Source organism: Rhamphochromis longiceps, linkage group LG22 (assembly GCF_057381845.1).
Source record: "Rhamphochromis longiceps isolate RC_006_pf linkage group LG22, R_longiceps_female_GT1.1, whole genome shotgun sequence".
Taxonomy (NCBI): Eukaryota; Metazoa; Chordata; class Actinopteri; order Cichliformes; family Cichlidae; genus Rhamphochromis; species Rhamphochromis longiceps.
In genome coordinates this window covers 11,027,350-11,044,687 of record NC_140577.1, presented here as the reverse complement: position 1 = coordinate 11,044,687, position 17,338 = coordinate 11,027,350, and the positions used below count along the sequence as shown (strand labels likewise).

Here is a 17,338-nt window from a genome sequence, read left to right as displayed (position 1 = left end):
AGTGCAAATTCCTAAAGCTGTTCAAGGACGCAATATTTTCTTTTATAAAAGCATAAAGAGAAACTGTTTTACGACTCTTTCTTTTTTATGTGACCGTCACTTAGCCTGAAATTTCCAATTAAGCCCAGTGCAACTCACTGCAAAGCAGTTTCGTCTCTGCATAAATATCAGTACTGTGTATCCCTTGAGCAAGGATCCCTCACAGCTCTTTCCTTAATTGCAAATCCTTGTATAAAAATTCATAATTTAATCATGCAATCAGTTTGTATGAAGGGGATTTAGGCTGCTGATAAAAAGCCATGCAGAATATGGTGTAATTATTAACGCTTCTTATGAGTGCCTTTGTAACATGTGGGATGGTAAGCAGATAGGATAATACTGCAGAGCAATTACTAGGCATTAAAGTTCGTCCCCAGCAGCTCCCTTTCCTCTTTCGCCCTGATGGCTGTCTGGACAAGAAAATCTGATTGGTTTGACTGCCAAGAGAGTAGCTCGGTCCTGAAAGCCTCATGGATGCTGGTTTCTCATATTCGTCCCCATCTTCTTTTTGTTCTAGTTTCCTCTGTTCCACGACTATTTGTGGTTTGATCAACAACAATCAAATGCGAAGGCTCAATAATAAAGATTTAATATAAAAATGTTTCCTTTTGTTCAAATCCAGCCTGCCTGCAAAAAAAAGGCAGACTTTACAATTTCATGTCTCTTGACTTTCTTGGACTATCTGTTGTAGATTGTTTGGGCATGCTGAGCCCCATGCTACCACTTTGCTACCACAGCACAAAAGGGAGTTTGCTTGGAAAGCTAAGTACCCTTAAGTGTTATCGGTAAAATGTTGACTGTGTTTGGCCAATTTTCTTCTTTCTAACAAAAGAAGCTCTTGACTCTGCCCTACGGCCAGATGGGGGTAAAATGCCTAATATAGTTAAGACGCCTCAACTTGAAGTCGCACTGAAAGACTGTAGACATTACAAAAACACTGGGGAACTAAGTAGAGTCATAAAGACTCAGAAGTAAGAGGAGCATATTAAATGGGAAGATGGAAAGACGAAGACTACTGATGTGAAAAAAGAGAGTGGAATCGGAGGCTGAGAGTGGAAAGTCGGGAAAGAAGAGTGAGACGTACAAACTGACAGAATGAAAAAAAAAAAGAAGGATGCACACATAAAGCATGCTGTTATGAGTCTATAAATATTGACCAGCCATCACTTGGCACCTGATCTTGTAACTCAAGATAGATTGGCATGGCAACAGAGGTTTGCTTTTTCTGTGCTTCTGTAAAGTCTACCTTAAACAACAGCAGAAACAACAAAGAAAACACGGCATACTTTACATAATGGATAATAATGCATGCTTAGAATCTTTATATGTTATTATTATCATCTTGATATTATGAATTTGGAAAATTAAAATAAAACTATAGAGCACTTGTGTCAAACTCCAGTCAACTTTTAAATGTGTCCCTGCTGCAACACACACACATGAATAAGATTAGTAGGCCATTAGCAAGACTCTATAGACTGCATGCTGAGGTGGCAACCCCTAAGCCTACTGAAGTAAATGTAAATAAATGGAAGTAAATGCAAGTGTTTGGAAAAATGTACTTTTATTGGACCATCTTCATTCGCTTCGCTTCATTGCAACATGAATCAAATTGTTGAATGCCACCTCAGCTTAAAAGTTTCAGGACACCGGCTCTCGAGGACTGGAGTTTGACACCCCTGCTTTAGAGAAACTCCCCTTAGTATTTATTACTTTACTAAAATTTGTTATCACAACTTGCCTATTGAAGCTTTAATGGGCATCTTTATTGAGACTCAGGATATCTACAAGACTGCTTTAAAAACACTGTGTTACTTACTGTAATACCGACACTAATGTTTCCTAAAGCAATACTGGCAATACTTAAAAAGACTGAAACTAGCAGTGAAACTAATAAAAACTAAACTACAATGAAACATTTTTCAAACAATAAAAACTGGAAACACTCTGGAAATTTTTTTTAATTAAGAACAAAAAGTCAAAACAAACAAACAACAAAAATAAAACTAATAAAGAAAAATAGAAGTATAATAACTACGTTCTCCGCAACTTTAATACCCACCCGTCATTATTTATTTGCCCACACATTGTGTGATCACCACAGACAGAAGATTGGGATACTTAAAAGAATCAAGGTAAGCTAAACCTCATATATCTTATTTCAGGTCAATAAGTTTAAGGAAGAACTTTCATTCAACCATATGTTCTTACTTTGTAACATTCCCTTGCTTTCACCTGTTTGTGTGCCTGCTGAGGCTCTTGGTGTACAATCTGAAGGGCAGGCTTACAGTCTTTTCCTCTGTTGCCATTATTATGTGCTGAAACTGCTCTCATTGGACCCTGACATTACTTTGTTTGTAGATGGCTTGTGACTCATATGGCGTAGTAAGTGGACCTTGGCATGATGTTTTTAAATGTCTTTTTCCTCTTCTTTCTCTACAATGTCACCATCACGGGTGAATGATTCCCCCACTGAAGCCAGTCCAACATATAAGCTGAACAGTTACGTGATAATTGGTTTTGATCTCTTCCACCCAGACTTTCCCTGTTTGCTTATCCTAAGGACAGCTTCAACCCTTTTTTATCTTTACTCCCAGATTTTTTTTTAATTATTATGTGATTGTAATTTTAACAGATTTTTATCATGAGGCATGACAACAACATGCACTGTATTGTATGCAGATATTTCCCCCATTGTTCTTTGTAGAACTCAGAACTCCTAAATTGATTCTACTTTCAAACTTTTGAATATAGCGATTTGTAGTGTGTCACTTTGAAGCCGATAGCCTGTCACTTGCATATGCCTGTTGCTTCGGTTGCCTAGGTAACTCTCTAATGTACAGGGTGGGCCATTTATATTGATACTAGAGATGGCACGATACCACTTTTTTATGTCTGATACCGATACCGATATCATAAATTTGGATATCTGCCGATACCGATATGAATCCGATATAATGTTTTTTAATCAACAAAACTGTTTTTTTTTTAAATATCTTGCTGCATTTTGTATAAGTTCATACTCAAGTTTAAAACAACAACTACACTAAAGCTATTCTGTTATACCTATATGCAAAAAAAAAATATTTCATAGTTCAGCAATACTGATCAATCTAATAAACTTAAACCTACACCATCCTCCCTATTCTGGTATTTTAAAGAGTACTTAGCGTAAATATTAAGCAACCTAACTAATAGGGTTCCAACTCCCAGCAACAACAAAAATAAATAAATAAAAAATGGGGAACCACCCCTCATGCTCCACCTCATGATGCTTAATCAACGTAATCAACCTTAATTTGATGCAGTGTGAAAAAAAATGCACAGAAATCAATTATTTTTCAAGAAATATTAAATAGATTCAACATCTTTCTTCAACAAAATTGCAGACTGCACAGATGGTACCTTCCCAAAGGAAAAAGTACTATAGCTTACTAGGGTATATATATTAGACTTAATAGTCACTATATACAGTAATGGACTTCTATTCATTTTACATCAAATTAAAACTTTGGGTGTAAGATTCGGATAATTATTTATTAAAAGCTAGACATTTTAAATGAGAATAAGAAAGAAAAGTATGTCTTTGTGCCCCCTTTTCCCTGTTCATGCCCTATCGGCCCCCCTGGCTAAACTTTGCTAGATCCGCCCCTGCACAGTTACCAGCCGTCAGCTACGTAGAAAAAGATCCTCGAGTAGAAAGTAATAATAAATAAATTCTAACAACAGCTTATCAAGCTTAAACGTGCTGCTGTTGTTCAGCCGCTGGTTTCCTCTTTCTGGTGCAAAGTGGGCCAAAAACAAACCAGAGAGACGGACTCGCGACAGAAAAGCCGATCAGCTGATCGTTAAGCAGTTTCATGATTGAAGTAGCAGCCAGAAGAAGCAGTCGCTCCATATATCGTTTGGTAAGCTTAACGCAGGAATGCTTTACAAACATTCAGAGATGGACTTACACACTTGCTTTACTTCTCTCGGGGATAACTTTGTCGGAGATGAAATGCCGGGTTGCTAGCGAAGCTCCACATGCTATCCAGACCACCGACAGGTCCCGCATGCCACAGCCGCTCTATCACGTGATGCATACTGCTCCGACGTGCTAACGTTCTGAGGTGAGTTACGGCGTGTTGCAAGTTTTGTGAGGTGCTTTCGTGATATTTAATGGATCGGATTACATTTTTTATTTTTCTCCGATATCCGATCCAGTAATTTAGGTCAGTATCGGACCGATACCGATACGTAATATCGGATCGGTCCATCTCTAATTGATACACCGTAATAACGTGGGAATGGTTGGTGATATTAAAGTCCTGTTTGTGGCACATTAGTATATGTGAGGGGGCAAACTCCTCAAGATGGGTGGTGACCATGGCGGCCATTTAGAAGTCGGCCATCTTGGATACAACTTTTGTTTTTTCAATAGGAAGAGGGCCATGTGACACATCAAACTTATTGTTAATGTCACAAGAAAAACAATGGTGTGCTTGGTTTCAACGTAACTTTATTCTTTCATGAGTTATTTACAAGTTTCTCTTTGTTCACAGCCATTGACATGTCGAAGAGGTTAACACGTGAGTGGATCGAAATTGTGTTGATATTTGCTGAACGCAATAACCGGGTCATTGCAGTAGATTTCAATGCAAGACACCCTACGAGACCACCCGTCTCCCATGCTACAGTTAGCAAACTGCTTGATAAGTTTTGTGAAACTGGTTCAGTGTTGGATTTGCCAAAATGTGGATGCAAGAAAACTGTCACTAATGAAGAAACATCAGTGGCTGTCCTAGCTTCATTCAGCAAGAGCCCACAGCGTAGCACTCGCCGCATGTCACTGGAGAGTGGCATTAGTCGAACATCCCTTCGGCGGATATGAGCTCCCCTCCTTCTAGAAACTTAAAGTTTAAATTCAACCATAAGCTGCACAGTTGCAATTTGAGTAAAAGTCTAGCTTTTTTAATCTCACAAGTCTAGTGGAATATTGTGAATGCCTGCAACATGACAAGCTCTGCAATTATCATGAACAAGCTGCCAGTTCTCAGCGGTGAATGCCAACGCGCCGCTTCTTCCGGTCAGTGAGGCAGCATTAGCGGGGTGGAACAGCTTCTGTAAGGCATCCAGGCTTTCACTCTGCTTTCCCGCAGTTCTGAGCCATTTGCTTTGACAATCCCACCAAGACTCAGCTGGGAGTTTTTCATACCACAATTAATACACTGTGCACTGTAGCGTGGTTGTGAGGAGAGGAAGAGGAGGAGAAGGAGGAGGTGGACAGCAGAGGAAATTGGTCAAGAGGAAATAAATGAGGTAAGGGGAGGAGAAGATTTAAGAAAGGCTGAACGTAAGGAAGCGAAAGAAAAACAGTGAATCAGCAGTAAAAGGCCCCAGAAATGCAGAGGTGAGAAGAAAAATGAGATAGGGCCTGGGCTGTGTGGACAGTGGTGCGAACGAAATATTATGTCGGCCTGGTGTTCTGCTGCTTGGCCAAGACAGTTATAGCACTATGATATAGCATGGCCTTAGTTCATTTAACATGCCAACACATAAAGATCATGGCAAAAAGACAACATGACAGAAAACCATTAAGTTATCATTTACTTAAAACATATAGTTTACACACTCACACTGTGACACTGTCATCCTTTCCCGACCTAAAAGCGTACCGTTTGGTCATGAATCTAGTTCTCAACATGTGCATAATGACTGTCCTGTTACTGTAGGCAAGAAAGAAAAATGCTGGCTATGATCCAGTCACCACAGCTCGTTCTCTTTCAGAATATTGATTAGACAAGAAATTTCATCCATCTCTGAAAACCGAAAGGGTTTACCCTCTTTCTTTTTTTCACTATCATTCTTTTCCATTCATTCCCCTTTCTCGCTCATTCCATTTAAATGCTACTTCAGAGTTTTTATTTATGAAATTTAGGCAAAGATGACAACCCTTCGACTTTCCAATTTTGGCCATTGAGGTGTTAAAGCTCTAGTATTTTCCTGTCCTCATTAATCAAGCAGCAAAAACTGATGAATTGTGGCAAGTCATTGTTGCAGACGCGCCGTTGGTGTTTATCCAGTTAATTCATTTGTAGGCTGTGGTGATCTGGACAAAGCTGGGGACATCACACACACCCCTGTTTCAACTATGAGTGTTGGACATTTACCGTATTTTTCGGACCATAAGGCGCACCGTGTTATAAGGCGCATTAAGTGAAACAAATCAAGTCAAACTTTACTCAACTCATTCTTCTTGCTTCCTCCACTTCCGTACCATTGCTTCATTTATGTTGAATTCCATCACAGCTGCTCTATTCCCGTGTTGTTGCAGTATATTAATGACTAACCTCGTATTGTTGATGGATTATCTAAGTTGTTCTCCTGACTGAAATTTGGTCCGTTTACAGCATCCTGCCATGCGATCGCATTTATCCCTAACAGTGTTGCCAACTCCTCAGTAAGGAAAATGCTAAATGACGTCATTGCCTAATTTGCATAATTGGCCATGCTAATGTAATTGTAACCTACGAGAGAGAAATAACATCGGGGAAGAGACATAAAGAAGAGATTTATTTATGACGAAGTCTCCAATAACACCAGAAAAAGTCACCAGATTTGTCGCTAGTCGCTTTTTAGAAAGAAAGTCGCTAAGGGGATCTGAAAACTTGATAAATATAGTGACAAAGTCGCTAAGTTGGCAACACTGGTCCCTAACCATCGGGAACCCTCACGTTAACTTTTATTGAGTGGAAAAAAGTTAGCATTCATCCTCCAGCTTCACTGTTTGTTATGCTAACATAGCTGTGTCGCTGTAACGTAGCACATCATTATATACCAGCTAGTCCAACTTCAGTAACCCTACAAAAGTCACTGCTGTTTAGTTTTCTGTCGTCATTTATGTTGGAAGTGATAGCAGAGCTGTATGTTTTAATTTTTTCAGAAATCTCTCAGTAAGAACATGCTATATCATGTTTAGGTGGAAACTAGCGAGCTAACGCCTGCTAACTCCATTAAAGTTAATAAATTCTGTTTTCATGGATGCCTGGATGTTAAAATTAATTGTTACACCTGGTAAAGCAGCAACGCTGATCAGTTTATTAAAGATGAAAGAATTTAGACAGTTTTAAAATCTCAGTGATGCTGCAGTGTTTGTTTGACTTTGGGACCTGACTTTGGGTAAGCGAGGCTCCCGACTAATGCTCCGACAATCCATCAAGCAGTGCGGCTTTGTAGCTTACCAAAGTCATACCAAAACATTTTTGACAGATTTTTCAGCACCGTGTACCACATAAAATCAGTTAGAGGTCAATAATCACAACTAGAATTCATACATAAGGTGCACCAGATTATAAGGCACACTGTCCATTTTTGAGAAAATTAAAGGATTTTAATTGCGCCTTATAGTGAGGAAAATATGGTAATCTACTTTAAGTGTCCAATAAGAAAGTCATAGATCTGAAACAGAAATTCAGAAGCTGCTCCACAAATAGCAGTTAAGTCGCAGCAGGAGGGCGATTTAACTGAAAAAGGACAAAGGCCCTTGGCAACTTTGCTTTTATATAGGAATATAACAACAACAACAAAAAAACAACCAATTGATACCGGCAACGATTGCAAACTGTTGGCAATCAGCTGTCTGCAATTAGAAATTTGCCTCATCTGTCTGGGAGTGAATGCAGTGAGTGTGAGACAGACCTCATTTATTCGGAGACAGGCTGTCTCCCATCAGGCAACCTGTGGGCAATGAGCTGGTTGCTGTAAATCACCGGGCAACTGGAGGTTGCCATCTTATTTTTACTTTGGTGTAACTAAGCCATTAAACTAGTTGCCTGAGGCCTATAAGGAGAGACCCAACCCACCACCATCCAAAAAAATAAATACAAATATAAACAACCACCCAACTCATTCAGGTCAACCATGTAGTGAATTGAATGTTGAGAGGATTGAGATGATACCCTTGTCACTGAACTATTTTCCACAGAAACAGAGGCAGAGTTTGTTCTACTCTAGTGTTTTTACACGCGATTTGAAAATGTGTCTATCAGTTGTGTCTGTAGGATGTTAAAAGGAAAGGGTGTATATGTGTTGCTGCACATGTTCTACCTGCAACACAAATGTCTGAATTTCAAGTGTTGAACAGCAGGGAGATGAGGTGCTCTATTTTCATTATACTCTGTGTATTTTAACACACAAACCAAATATGGGTACACATGTTGTGCACACATACTTCCTAAAAACACACCGACGTACACACAAACACATTGTCCCTGGGAATTAGATTAATGAGTGGTGGGTGAGCAGCAGTGTTGGGCTGCAGATTAATCTGCAGCTATAGCGTGACCATAGTCAGTGATGAATGGGAGCTTAAAGTGCATCTGTACACACACACGCACGCAAAAACACAAATACATATACAGACAACGCACTCACACCCAGACACTGATCCTGCAGTAGCCCACTTCATTTTGCAGGTGGAGCTAAAATGGCATACTAATTATGGCTGTGTGTGAGGCAGCCATGTGTAAGGACAGGAGTACAAAGGCAGCAAATTAACAGTCCTCTGCCTCCAATTTCCAAAATGGCACTTTTCAGCCCTGACAATTTTTGGCAGCTGTGCTCAAAGCTTTCGATACGGAGCAGGAATGTATTCTAAGACTTTTCCTCAGGTAAGTCTTCCATACCAGTCACTCATCTCAAATCTCCTTCTCAGCTGTGCTCATATGGGTGTCCTCTGGGGATGAATGTCACCGAGCTGCATCTGGAAAACTGCACTCCAAACCCGCACGACAATCTGTCAAGCGCAGCATAACAAGCCATGCAAGTGTTGAGCGCTGGATATCCAGTACACTTCTTGCTGCCATATGTGATAGGATCCCCCTCAAGAATAAAACCAAGATAACAGAATTGGATTCAACTAGCGTGCAGTGACAAAACTGTGGCAGCACTGGGCATATCCTTCACTAGTATTCACTGTGATGTGGCGCAGCTTGAAGTCCTTAAAGTCAATGGCAACTGATTGTCTCAGTCACGCAGCTGCCTGTAGCCCTGGAGCTAAAAGGCTACTAGAGCTACTGAGCACCTGTGATCCAATGCTAATGCTAATGCAGAGTGTAGGAGAAAAGCCCAGTTATAATCCTAGAGAGAACAAGGTTCAGTCTAAGTAATGAAGACAGTCCCACCAGAGATGGAGAGACACACAATTACATGCACCCAGACAGATAATAAGCCGCCTCAATCCTCCACTTGTCACATCAGTAGTAGCCTCATGCTGATTTCACCATTACTGATGTATTCTAAGTTTGCCGATCATTATACTGCAACTCTGTTGGATAGCCACAGCTAACAACATGCAGACAGCTCACTTGGACTCTAACACTGTGGAATCCATCTAAATTACTGAGATGACTTGAAGTTTGCCGTGGCAATAACTAGCCATCTTTCGATGGTTATTATGGAAGGACAATCGCTTGTCATTTTAGATAACTACCGTTCTGCGAGATGAAGTAGATTGCTGGATACACTTGTGAGCCAGAGAGGTTGTGATGACCCAGGTGAAACCTGCTTTGAATCTGTCATACCAACCTTGAATTCACCTACACTATCAAGTTATCTATTGCTGTAGTAGGAAGAAGAAAGTTATTATTCTAGAATTATATTTGGGTAATATTTACTTTTTTGGTGGAATACTGTAGATTTTCTGGGCCTTTGATGTTTCTATATTGCATTTATTTCTATGTGGCGCATGGGCATGCTGCACTTAAAACGCACTGTGAATTCGTAGTTTCTAAATAGTAGGTATTAAAAATGTGGCAAGCAAAATATGTAAACACATATACAGTCCTATGTGCATGGCGTTAAGGAAACCTTGTGAGACTAGTTTTACTGATGCAGGAAACATTTAGGAGAATCAGATGTCTTACACAAAAATATTTATTGCAGAGAGCTTGGTCCTGCTGAATAGATCACAGCAATTCAGGCTGACACGTAAAAAAGCCACCATCCACTTAAGTGGCCATTATGATAACAGCCCATATTTTACCCTACACAAAAACAAGCCATTCACAAGTATTGCACATTGCTCTCCATACACCACTTTGTGAATGAGATATTATATATGGGGCAGGTGTTACTTGGAAGGGAAAACTTGTAAACTATTCAAGGTTTTTCTAGTGAAGCCATAAAGATGGAGGATGGTAGGAAGATGTGATTGGTTAGTTGGTCTGCTGAACTACCTATGAGAGACCCCATCCTCAGGGTAACCCCTTGAAATCATAGCTAAGCGACAAACATCTTCACATATAAACACAGACAATAAGCATGAAATATATATATTGGGGCTGAAATACAGCGCAAATCAAGACAGAACCTAAACAGATAACTGTAAACACTGTTGTACCTTGCTCCTGACCTCTTCTTTACTGATAACAACTTGAACCAGATCTTTGGATTCATCACACCATCAGACACATTGCCACAGATTTTGGGTTCGGTTCTTTTTCTCTGGCATACCTCAGCCTCTTCTTCCTGAATGGCTTCAGATAGCCTGGAGGACTATTTCTTAAGACATTGAGGGTAAGATGGTAAGATGGTTCTCTTAGCAATAAAGTTTAAAGGCACTGAGATCGTCCTTGTAACCGTCACCCACCACTGTTGTGTCATCAGCAAACTTCACAATGAAATTGTAGATACTAGTGGCCGTGCAGTTGTAGATGTAGCGTGAATACATGAGAGTTCAGTATACACCCTTGACGTAACACCACGCTGCCGTCTATGAAGGCTGCATGACGTCACACCGCGCGACACCGGTGATAAGACCCACCACTGTTGAATTGTTGGCAAACTTCACAATGAAATTGGAGATGCTAGTGGCTGTGCAGTCGTAGGTGTAGAGTGAGGACAGGAGAGAGCTCAGTGTTGGGTCTGTGCTTCCACAGGGCCCGCTGGTTTAGAGACTTATTCCCATTAACGAAGCAAGACGAACAGCTCAACCGGGTTTTCACATGCTAGCAAGGGAAGGATCTCAGAGCAGCCCTTCTGCCCTCGGTGTCAGACCACTTTGAAGAACCATCTCCCCCTGCAGCCTTTTATTTCTGTGACACACAGTTTACACAAACACCCACTGTAAAAAAAACCCCATGGCTATAAAAGGTTAAAACACTGTGTCTTTGTGTGTGTGTGTGTGTGTGTGTGTGTGTGTGTGTGTGTGTGTGTGTGTGTGTGTGTGTGCGTGCGCGTGTGTGCGTGCGCGTGCATGTATGTGCGAGCATGTGCGTGTATGTGTATGCATGTGAGTGTGTGTGTGTTTGGGGGTGCGTTTGTCTGACCTCCTGCTCACCAAAGGGTCATAAAGGCAGGAAGTTTAAAACAGAACCTTCACATAGGATGTGTCCCTATAATAAAACACTATAGCCTCCTCCACCATTCAACAGCCTGGGGAGAGCAATAGAAACAGGAGAATGTCTTTGACCATATAGTTTGAACCAAGACTTGCAAATTTAAGTAACACAATGACAACATTTAACAATTTGACTCCAACACTCAGTATACACCCCTGACGTAACACCGAGCTGCTGTCCGCGATGGCTGTATGACGTAACAACGCGCTGACCTCTGCGAAAGCTGCGTGACGTCACACAGGTCACACCGCGCTGCTGTCACACCGGTGTCACCGCAGCCACCATGCTGCGCTGCGTGATGTAACACTGTGCTGACTATGAAGGTGTATGCTGTTTGTATGAACTGACCAGATGGTCTGCCAGATGTACAGCTAGGAAACGGAAGCTGTTCACTCTTTCCACTGTTCACTCTTGATGGTGATGGTGATGTGCTCTTCTACACCTCCAGAGGTCCACTATCATCTCTTCTGGTTTTGTAACATTTAGGGTGAGATGGTAGTCTTAGCACTGGAGTTTAAAGGCACTGACATCCTCCTTGTAAACTGTCACCCACCATTGTTGTGTCATCCGCAAACTTCACAATGAAATTGTAGATGCTAGTGGCCGTGCAGGCGTAGGTGTAGAGTGAGGACAGGAGTGAGCTCAGTATACACCCCTATAAACCCAAGTTAACATTATTCAAGAGAAGTAAATTGATATGAATTCCAATCACGTTGCCTACTCCTCATCATAACTCACAGGGAGGCTAAAGCAGTGGAAGCAATTTGGAACCAGGGTTCCTAATTCGTGTATATAATTAATGCATGTCATTTAAAAAAAGACAAAAATTAAAGAAAAAATAAAAATAAAATAAGAACATTTAAAAAAAAATGAAAAAAAGCCATGCACATGCCTTCAGGCTTCTCTAAGGCACTGCCTGCTTTCAGGCTTTGCTTCCATTGCTGAATCACACTAGTAAAATACTTGGGAGACATAAGCAGAACAGTGTGACACGATTACTGTGCTTGAGACTGTAATCATATGAACACATAGTGGCAATGAGATAAGTTGCCTTTGAATAAATGTCCTATTTTCTCAAAATCGTTACAAAAGCCTCACTGGTACACGAGCTGCAATCACTTGGATATCTGCGCTTCTCTTTTGGGCCGAGACATTATTTTTTTCCCTCTTTTCATCAATAAACGGATATCTCTTTTCAGTTTATTATTATATCACTATTTAACGACAAGTCATTCACGGTCTCTACAGATTAATTTTTAATTCTCTATATGAAGAAAATTAAGAACGCCATTTTCTAAACATGCAATTGGCAGGACAGTAATTAATAACATGTAACACACTGACATGTAATCGCCTTGCTAATGGTTTCATTAACCATGATTCCTTCTGCCTGTGGATCAGATTGTCCCCCTAAGAGCTCATCAGCTCACTGCACAACTCCATCACTCAAACAACAACCACCGATGGATCTTTTATGTGGCTCGCCACTTGATTTGGAGCCACGTTAGTCCCTTTGACTCATTTGCTGTTTGCATTCTCATCTATTACCTGGAAGCAGTCTGTAGAAATCACTGCATTCATGAAACAAAAGCTCTTTAGGTTATGAGTTACATTTATACAGTTTTTTTTTGTCCTGATGACGATTCAAAGTGCTTTTCACTGCAAGACACATTCACATTTTTTTAAAACTATGAAACTATAAATATAAACAGATGGTAACTTTAAAAAAAAAAAAAGCACCCTGCGAGTAACCCTGAGGCACACAAACACCACCACAAATACCCTGGCATATGCTAGTGTGACAGCAACCGGTTGGAAGTTTTTACCATCTCATCCAATCCCAACTTGAAAACTGTTGTATAAATGTGGTTCGTCCTAAAAACAAAACAAAACACTGCACTCAAATCTGGACCCCCATCTTCGACAGTTTTCTAAAACCAGCCCCTGCAGCCAGCCTCCACAGCTGCTTCTAATTCAGTCACTGTACGCCCTTAGAGACACTCTGAATTTCCACACTGTGATGTAATGGTCTCCTCTGACAGAAAATATAAGTTAATAGCGACTCGCCCATTTTTCCTCCTTCATCCTCTTTGCTTCTGATTACCTATGTCATCGCACCTTTTATGCTGATTACATCTAAAGTATCGGAAACGGTGTGTTTAACTAATTTACCATGCCAAGCTATTCTCTCAACCAAAAGAGCTTTGTCTTTGTAATTACAACGGATTAGGGACTAATATCTAATTATGCCTTAATATGCTTTAATGCATTTTTAATGGCAGCTGAGTGTTAAAGTCAAATTCGCTGCCGTCTCTGTTGGGGGTGGGAGGTGAAGATTGAGGAAGGGAAAGGGTTTCTTGGCAGCAGAGGCTGGAGGGAGGATAGGAAACATTGATTTCTTTGGCAGAGGTTAGAGGAGCCTAGAAGGAAGCCAGCTGCTGCATACTGAAGTCGCTCAACGTTAAAATGTTGCACCAGTCCTGATCCGCAGTAAAATGCATTTCCCTCGCCGCTGTTTTATGTCAGGAGCGGGAGGACACAAATGCCTGTTTGAATTATGATCTGAAATAGAGACCGTTTATTGATTTGCTACTTTATGAAGGGACGACTACGTTGCCAAGACAAGTGAGATTGAGTACCGCTGGCAGCCAAAAAGAGGGCTGACTTTTCTGTCAGAAAATACAGTCAAGAATTGCTACGGTCTGGAGACTCCGATGCTAAAAAGCCAAAAATCTATTCATGCATACACATGTGCACGCACACGCACACACACATGCACGCATGGTTCTGATTTTCAAGGGTCACAGCTCATGGCTGACAAGCACACTGAACAAATAGATATTCTCAGACGCACGCCTGCATGCTCTTATAAATGTATTCATACTCACTGTTTGTTTGTCTACGCATGATTGTTTTCCACAACAATATTCCATCATTTGTTTCCCCCTTGTTTATTCTAATAGAGTGTAGGAACAGAAAAATATCTGCATAATATTTCAAAGATTGATTGGGATGCAAATTGCCTCGTGAGCCCAATTGGTGTGGCTTGGCCTGTTTTAATTGGGCTCTGTTAATTAATGCTCAATGTGAAGACAAACTGAATTACTTGCAGGTTTTGTGCATGTCATTATCTCCTAATTGTGCCAGCGTGAATGTATATGTGTGTGCGTGTGTGTGTGTACAATATGAGCATGAGTTTTCATTTGGTTAACCCTTTCCACACCTGTTAGAGCCCGCAAACATTATTACACCTTAATAACAATCACAGGTCATTAAGTTAATACACTATTAGGAAGCTAGGTTCCAGGGTTTTATTAACTGGGAGACTAAAAGTGTAATTAATTTACAGACTAACTGGATGCACTAGAATTGTTAGGCACACAGAGGTGTTTAATCTTAAAGTTAGATTAATTTTTCCGTATTCAGATATGGACCTCATGAGAAATTTCAAATGAGTGGATGGATAAGCGCTCTAACTGCGTGATTAAGAGTGTTTTCAGAGGCAGGCCCTTTAAATCATCCTTTTATATTTGCCTTGTAAGTCATCTGAATCGGCAAATATTTTATTTAGCACACGAGCTCCGAATCAGTCCACAGAAACCAGAAGCTAATGTTTCACAAGTGACTCGTCAATACATCACTTTTAGCTTTTACCTTGAGTGAAAAGAAAACAAAATAAAATCTGCTGAAATGCCTTCGCTTGAAAACGGATTTAAAAACAAAAAACAAAAACGCAGCAGTGGTTCAGCAAGCGTGCAATGAACTGTGGATCTCTCAGACCTCTATGCTGGTGATGAGATATATCTGCAACTTGAGCTGCAAAGCGGCGAGATTCATATTTTCAGGCCATTAAACAGGAGATGCTAAATCTCAAAATCCTCTATGCAGACGTATAACAGAACAAATGCATCAACGGGTGAAATGGGAGCGTGAGTCATTACACCACTCATCATGACCACCAAGTGATTTATCCTGCCAGCCAGTCACTGAGTCGAGGAGGTCCTCGACAGCAACAAATAAACATATTAATGCGATCATTCGTGCTCTGAGAGGTAGAGAGTGCGGCAATTAGCGCTCGTCTGTTGCCACGCGGGCTGGAGTGTCGTTAGGACTGGAGTGTGACCTTGAGTAGCCTCGTTAGGAAGATGATTGACATGGCCGGCTGTTTTCGGCGGGAACGCTGAAAGTGGGAAGCGAGGGATGTAGGCCGGGTGGCAGGTGGCAGACAGTGGGTGCAGAGAGCACCTGGGATGTTATGAATGAGATCTGGTTTTGTCAAGAGCAGATGTGATAAATGTACCAGTTTCATGAACTTGACTCCAAACCTCATTTAAAGAGAGATATTCAGTGATTTAACGTTGTGATATTTGCTGCATATCATGTTACTTGCACTTTAGCACTTTTTCAGGAGCAAAACAGATTTGCTTTGTTTTTTCTTACTTTCTTTAATTAGTTAGCAGAGGTCTGACAAAGGTGGCTGCAAATATATTTAAACTCTTCACACATGCATGTTGCACCTTTTCTAAATAAGCCGGTAATAAAAAATTGGAGTTTACCAGGCAGGAAATGCTAAATCTTTAAATTCTACAGTTAGCTTAACCTCTGTGATTGCACAGAGCTCTCAGGAAGTGAGTATCTCAGAAGTGCACTTATTTAATTACTGATATCAAATGGAAACATGTTTGTAATGTTACGTTACGTTAAAAGCCGCCACTATGAGTTCTACTAAACTGTCCATATAGCGGATATAGCAGTTCAGTATCTATACATCCATTTCGTCTTATCCTATTGATCATGAATGTGAATGGAAAAAAAATCAACCAGGTTTTAAAAGAGCAACGAGCTACTAGAAACCCGTGGATAATAAGCCATAAACCTCCTCAAATGAAGCCACTGTACAGGTGCCAAAAACTACCTGTGATGTCGTGCTGTTTGAACGAATCGCTGTAGATCTGGTGCTGATTGGGACAGTGTTTCTTCAGCCATTTGCACACGTCCTGTTGGGTCCACAGGGCCACTGGCTTGGACAGCTTCACGTATCCTGTCTGTATAAGATACAAACATAATAATAAAAAAAATAAGAACTCCTTATTTTAAAATCTTTTTACACAGTCACCATTTATAACCATTAATAAACCCTGATTATGACGTTTATGGACTACCGCTTCCTCTTTTTGGTCAAATCGTTTGATCTAGAAGATGCAGGTAAAATACTGTTATGTGTCAGTGTTTTCCGTTTTGACCTGGTGGGATCATGCCACTTTCACTTCTTAACTGTATTTTAGTGTATCTGAATTTTTACAGGCTGCTTTGTGACATTTTCCCTTCTGCATCAGTGATCAATGGCTAATAAGTGATTTTTTTTTACACTATAACTCCAGAAAAATGTTTAAAAAGACAGTCATGAAATCTACAGCTGGGAGCTCAGCACAAAGTAAAATATTTAATCTTGAATTACACACACTGTTATGTATGAATTAAACATATGTTCTCAACATATGTTCACATTGTACAGCTCAGAGAAACGTATCGCTTGCGTTAAAGTTAAACACTAAATGGCTCATTTTTCCTCAACAACAAAAAAAATCTGTATCTAAACACACACAAAAAAAATGATGACTGAGAGAAAGGTGGTGTTAATTTGTGCAAATCAATTCTGTGAGGAGAAAACTGAGAAACACAAAGGGATCAAAAACATGGACTCGAAATAAGCAGCTAGAAGATGAACACCTTGTGCTGTCGTCTCTTTACATGTGCGGAAATTTGGCCCCTGAATTATAACACGAAGCTTAGAGGATAACTTTAAGTTTTCTATTTTGATTATTTGCTTTAACGCCTGATAAGCACGTTAATCAAAATTACAGATGTCAAGAATGCATGCAAGCTCTGAGCGCTGCAAATGCACCAAACCAGTATAA

The 17,338-nt window shown here is 40.4% G+C and overlaps 1 protein-coding gene across 2 annotated transcripts in view; it reads right to left on the bottom strand.

Moving 5' to 3' along the window:
- samd12 (sterile alpha motif domain containing 12) overlaps positions 1 to 17,338 on the bottom strand; it is a 125,362-nt gene that overhangs the window by 71,240 nt on the left and 36,784 nt on the right. For both annotated transcript variants that reach the window (XM_085396541.1, XM_085396539.1), the window contains exon 3: positions 16,336 to 16,465. In XM_085396541.1, the coding sequence (XP_085252667.1) occupies positions 16,336 to 16,465 (130 nt within the window). The remainder of the gene's footprint in view (positions 1 to 16,335; positions 16,466 to 17,338) is intronic.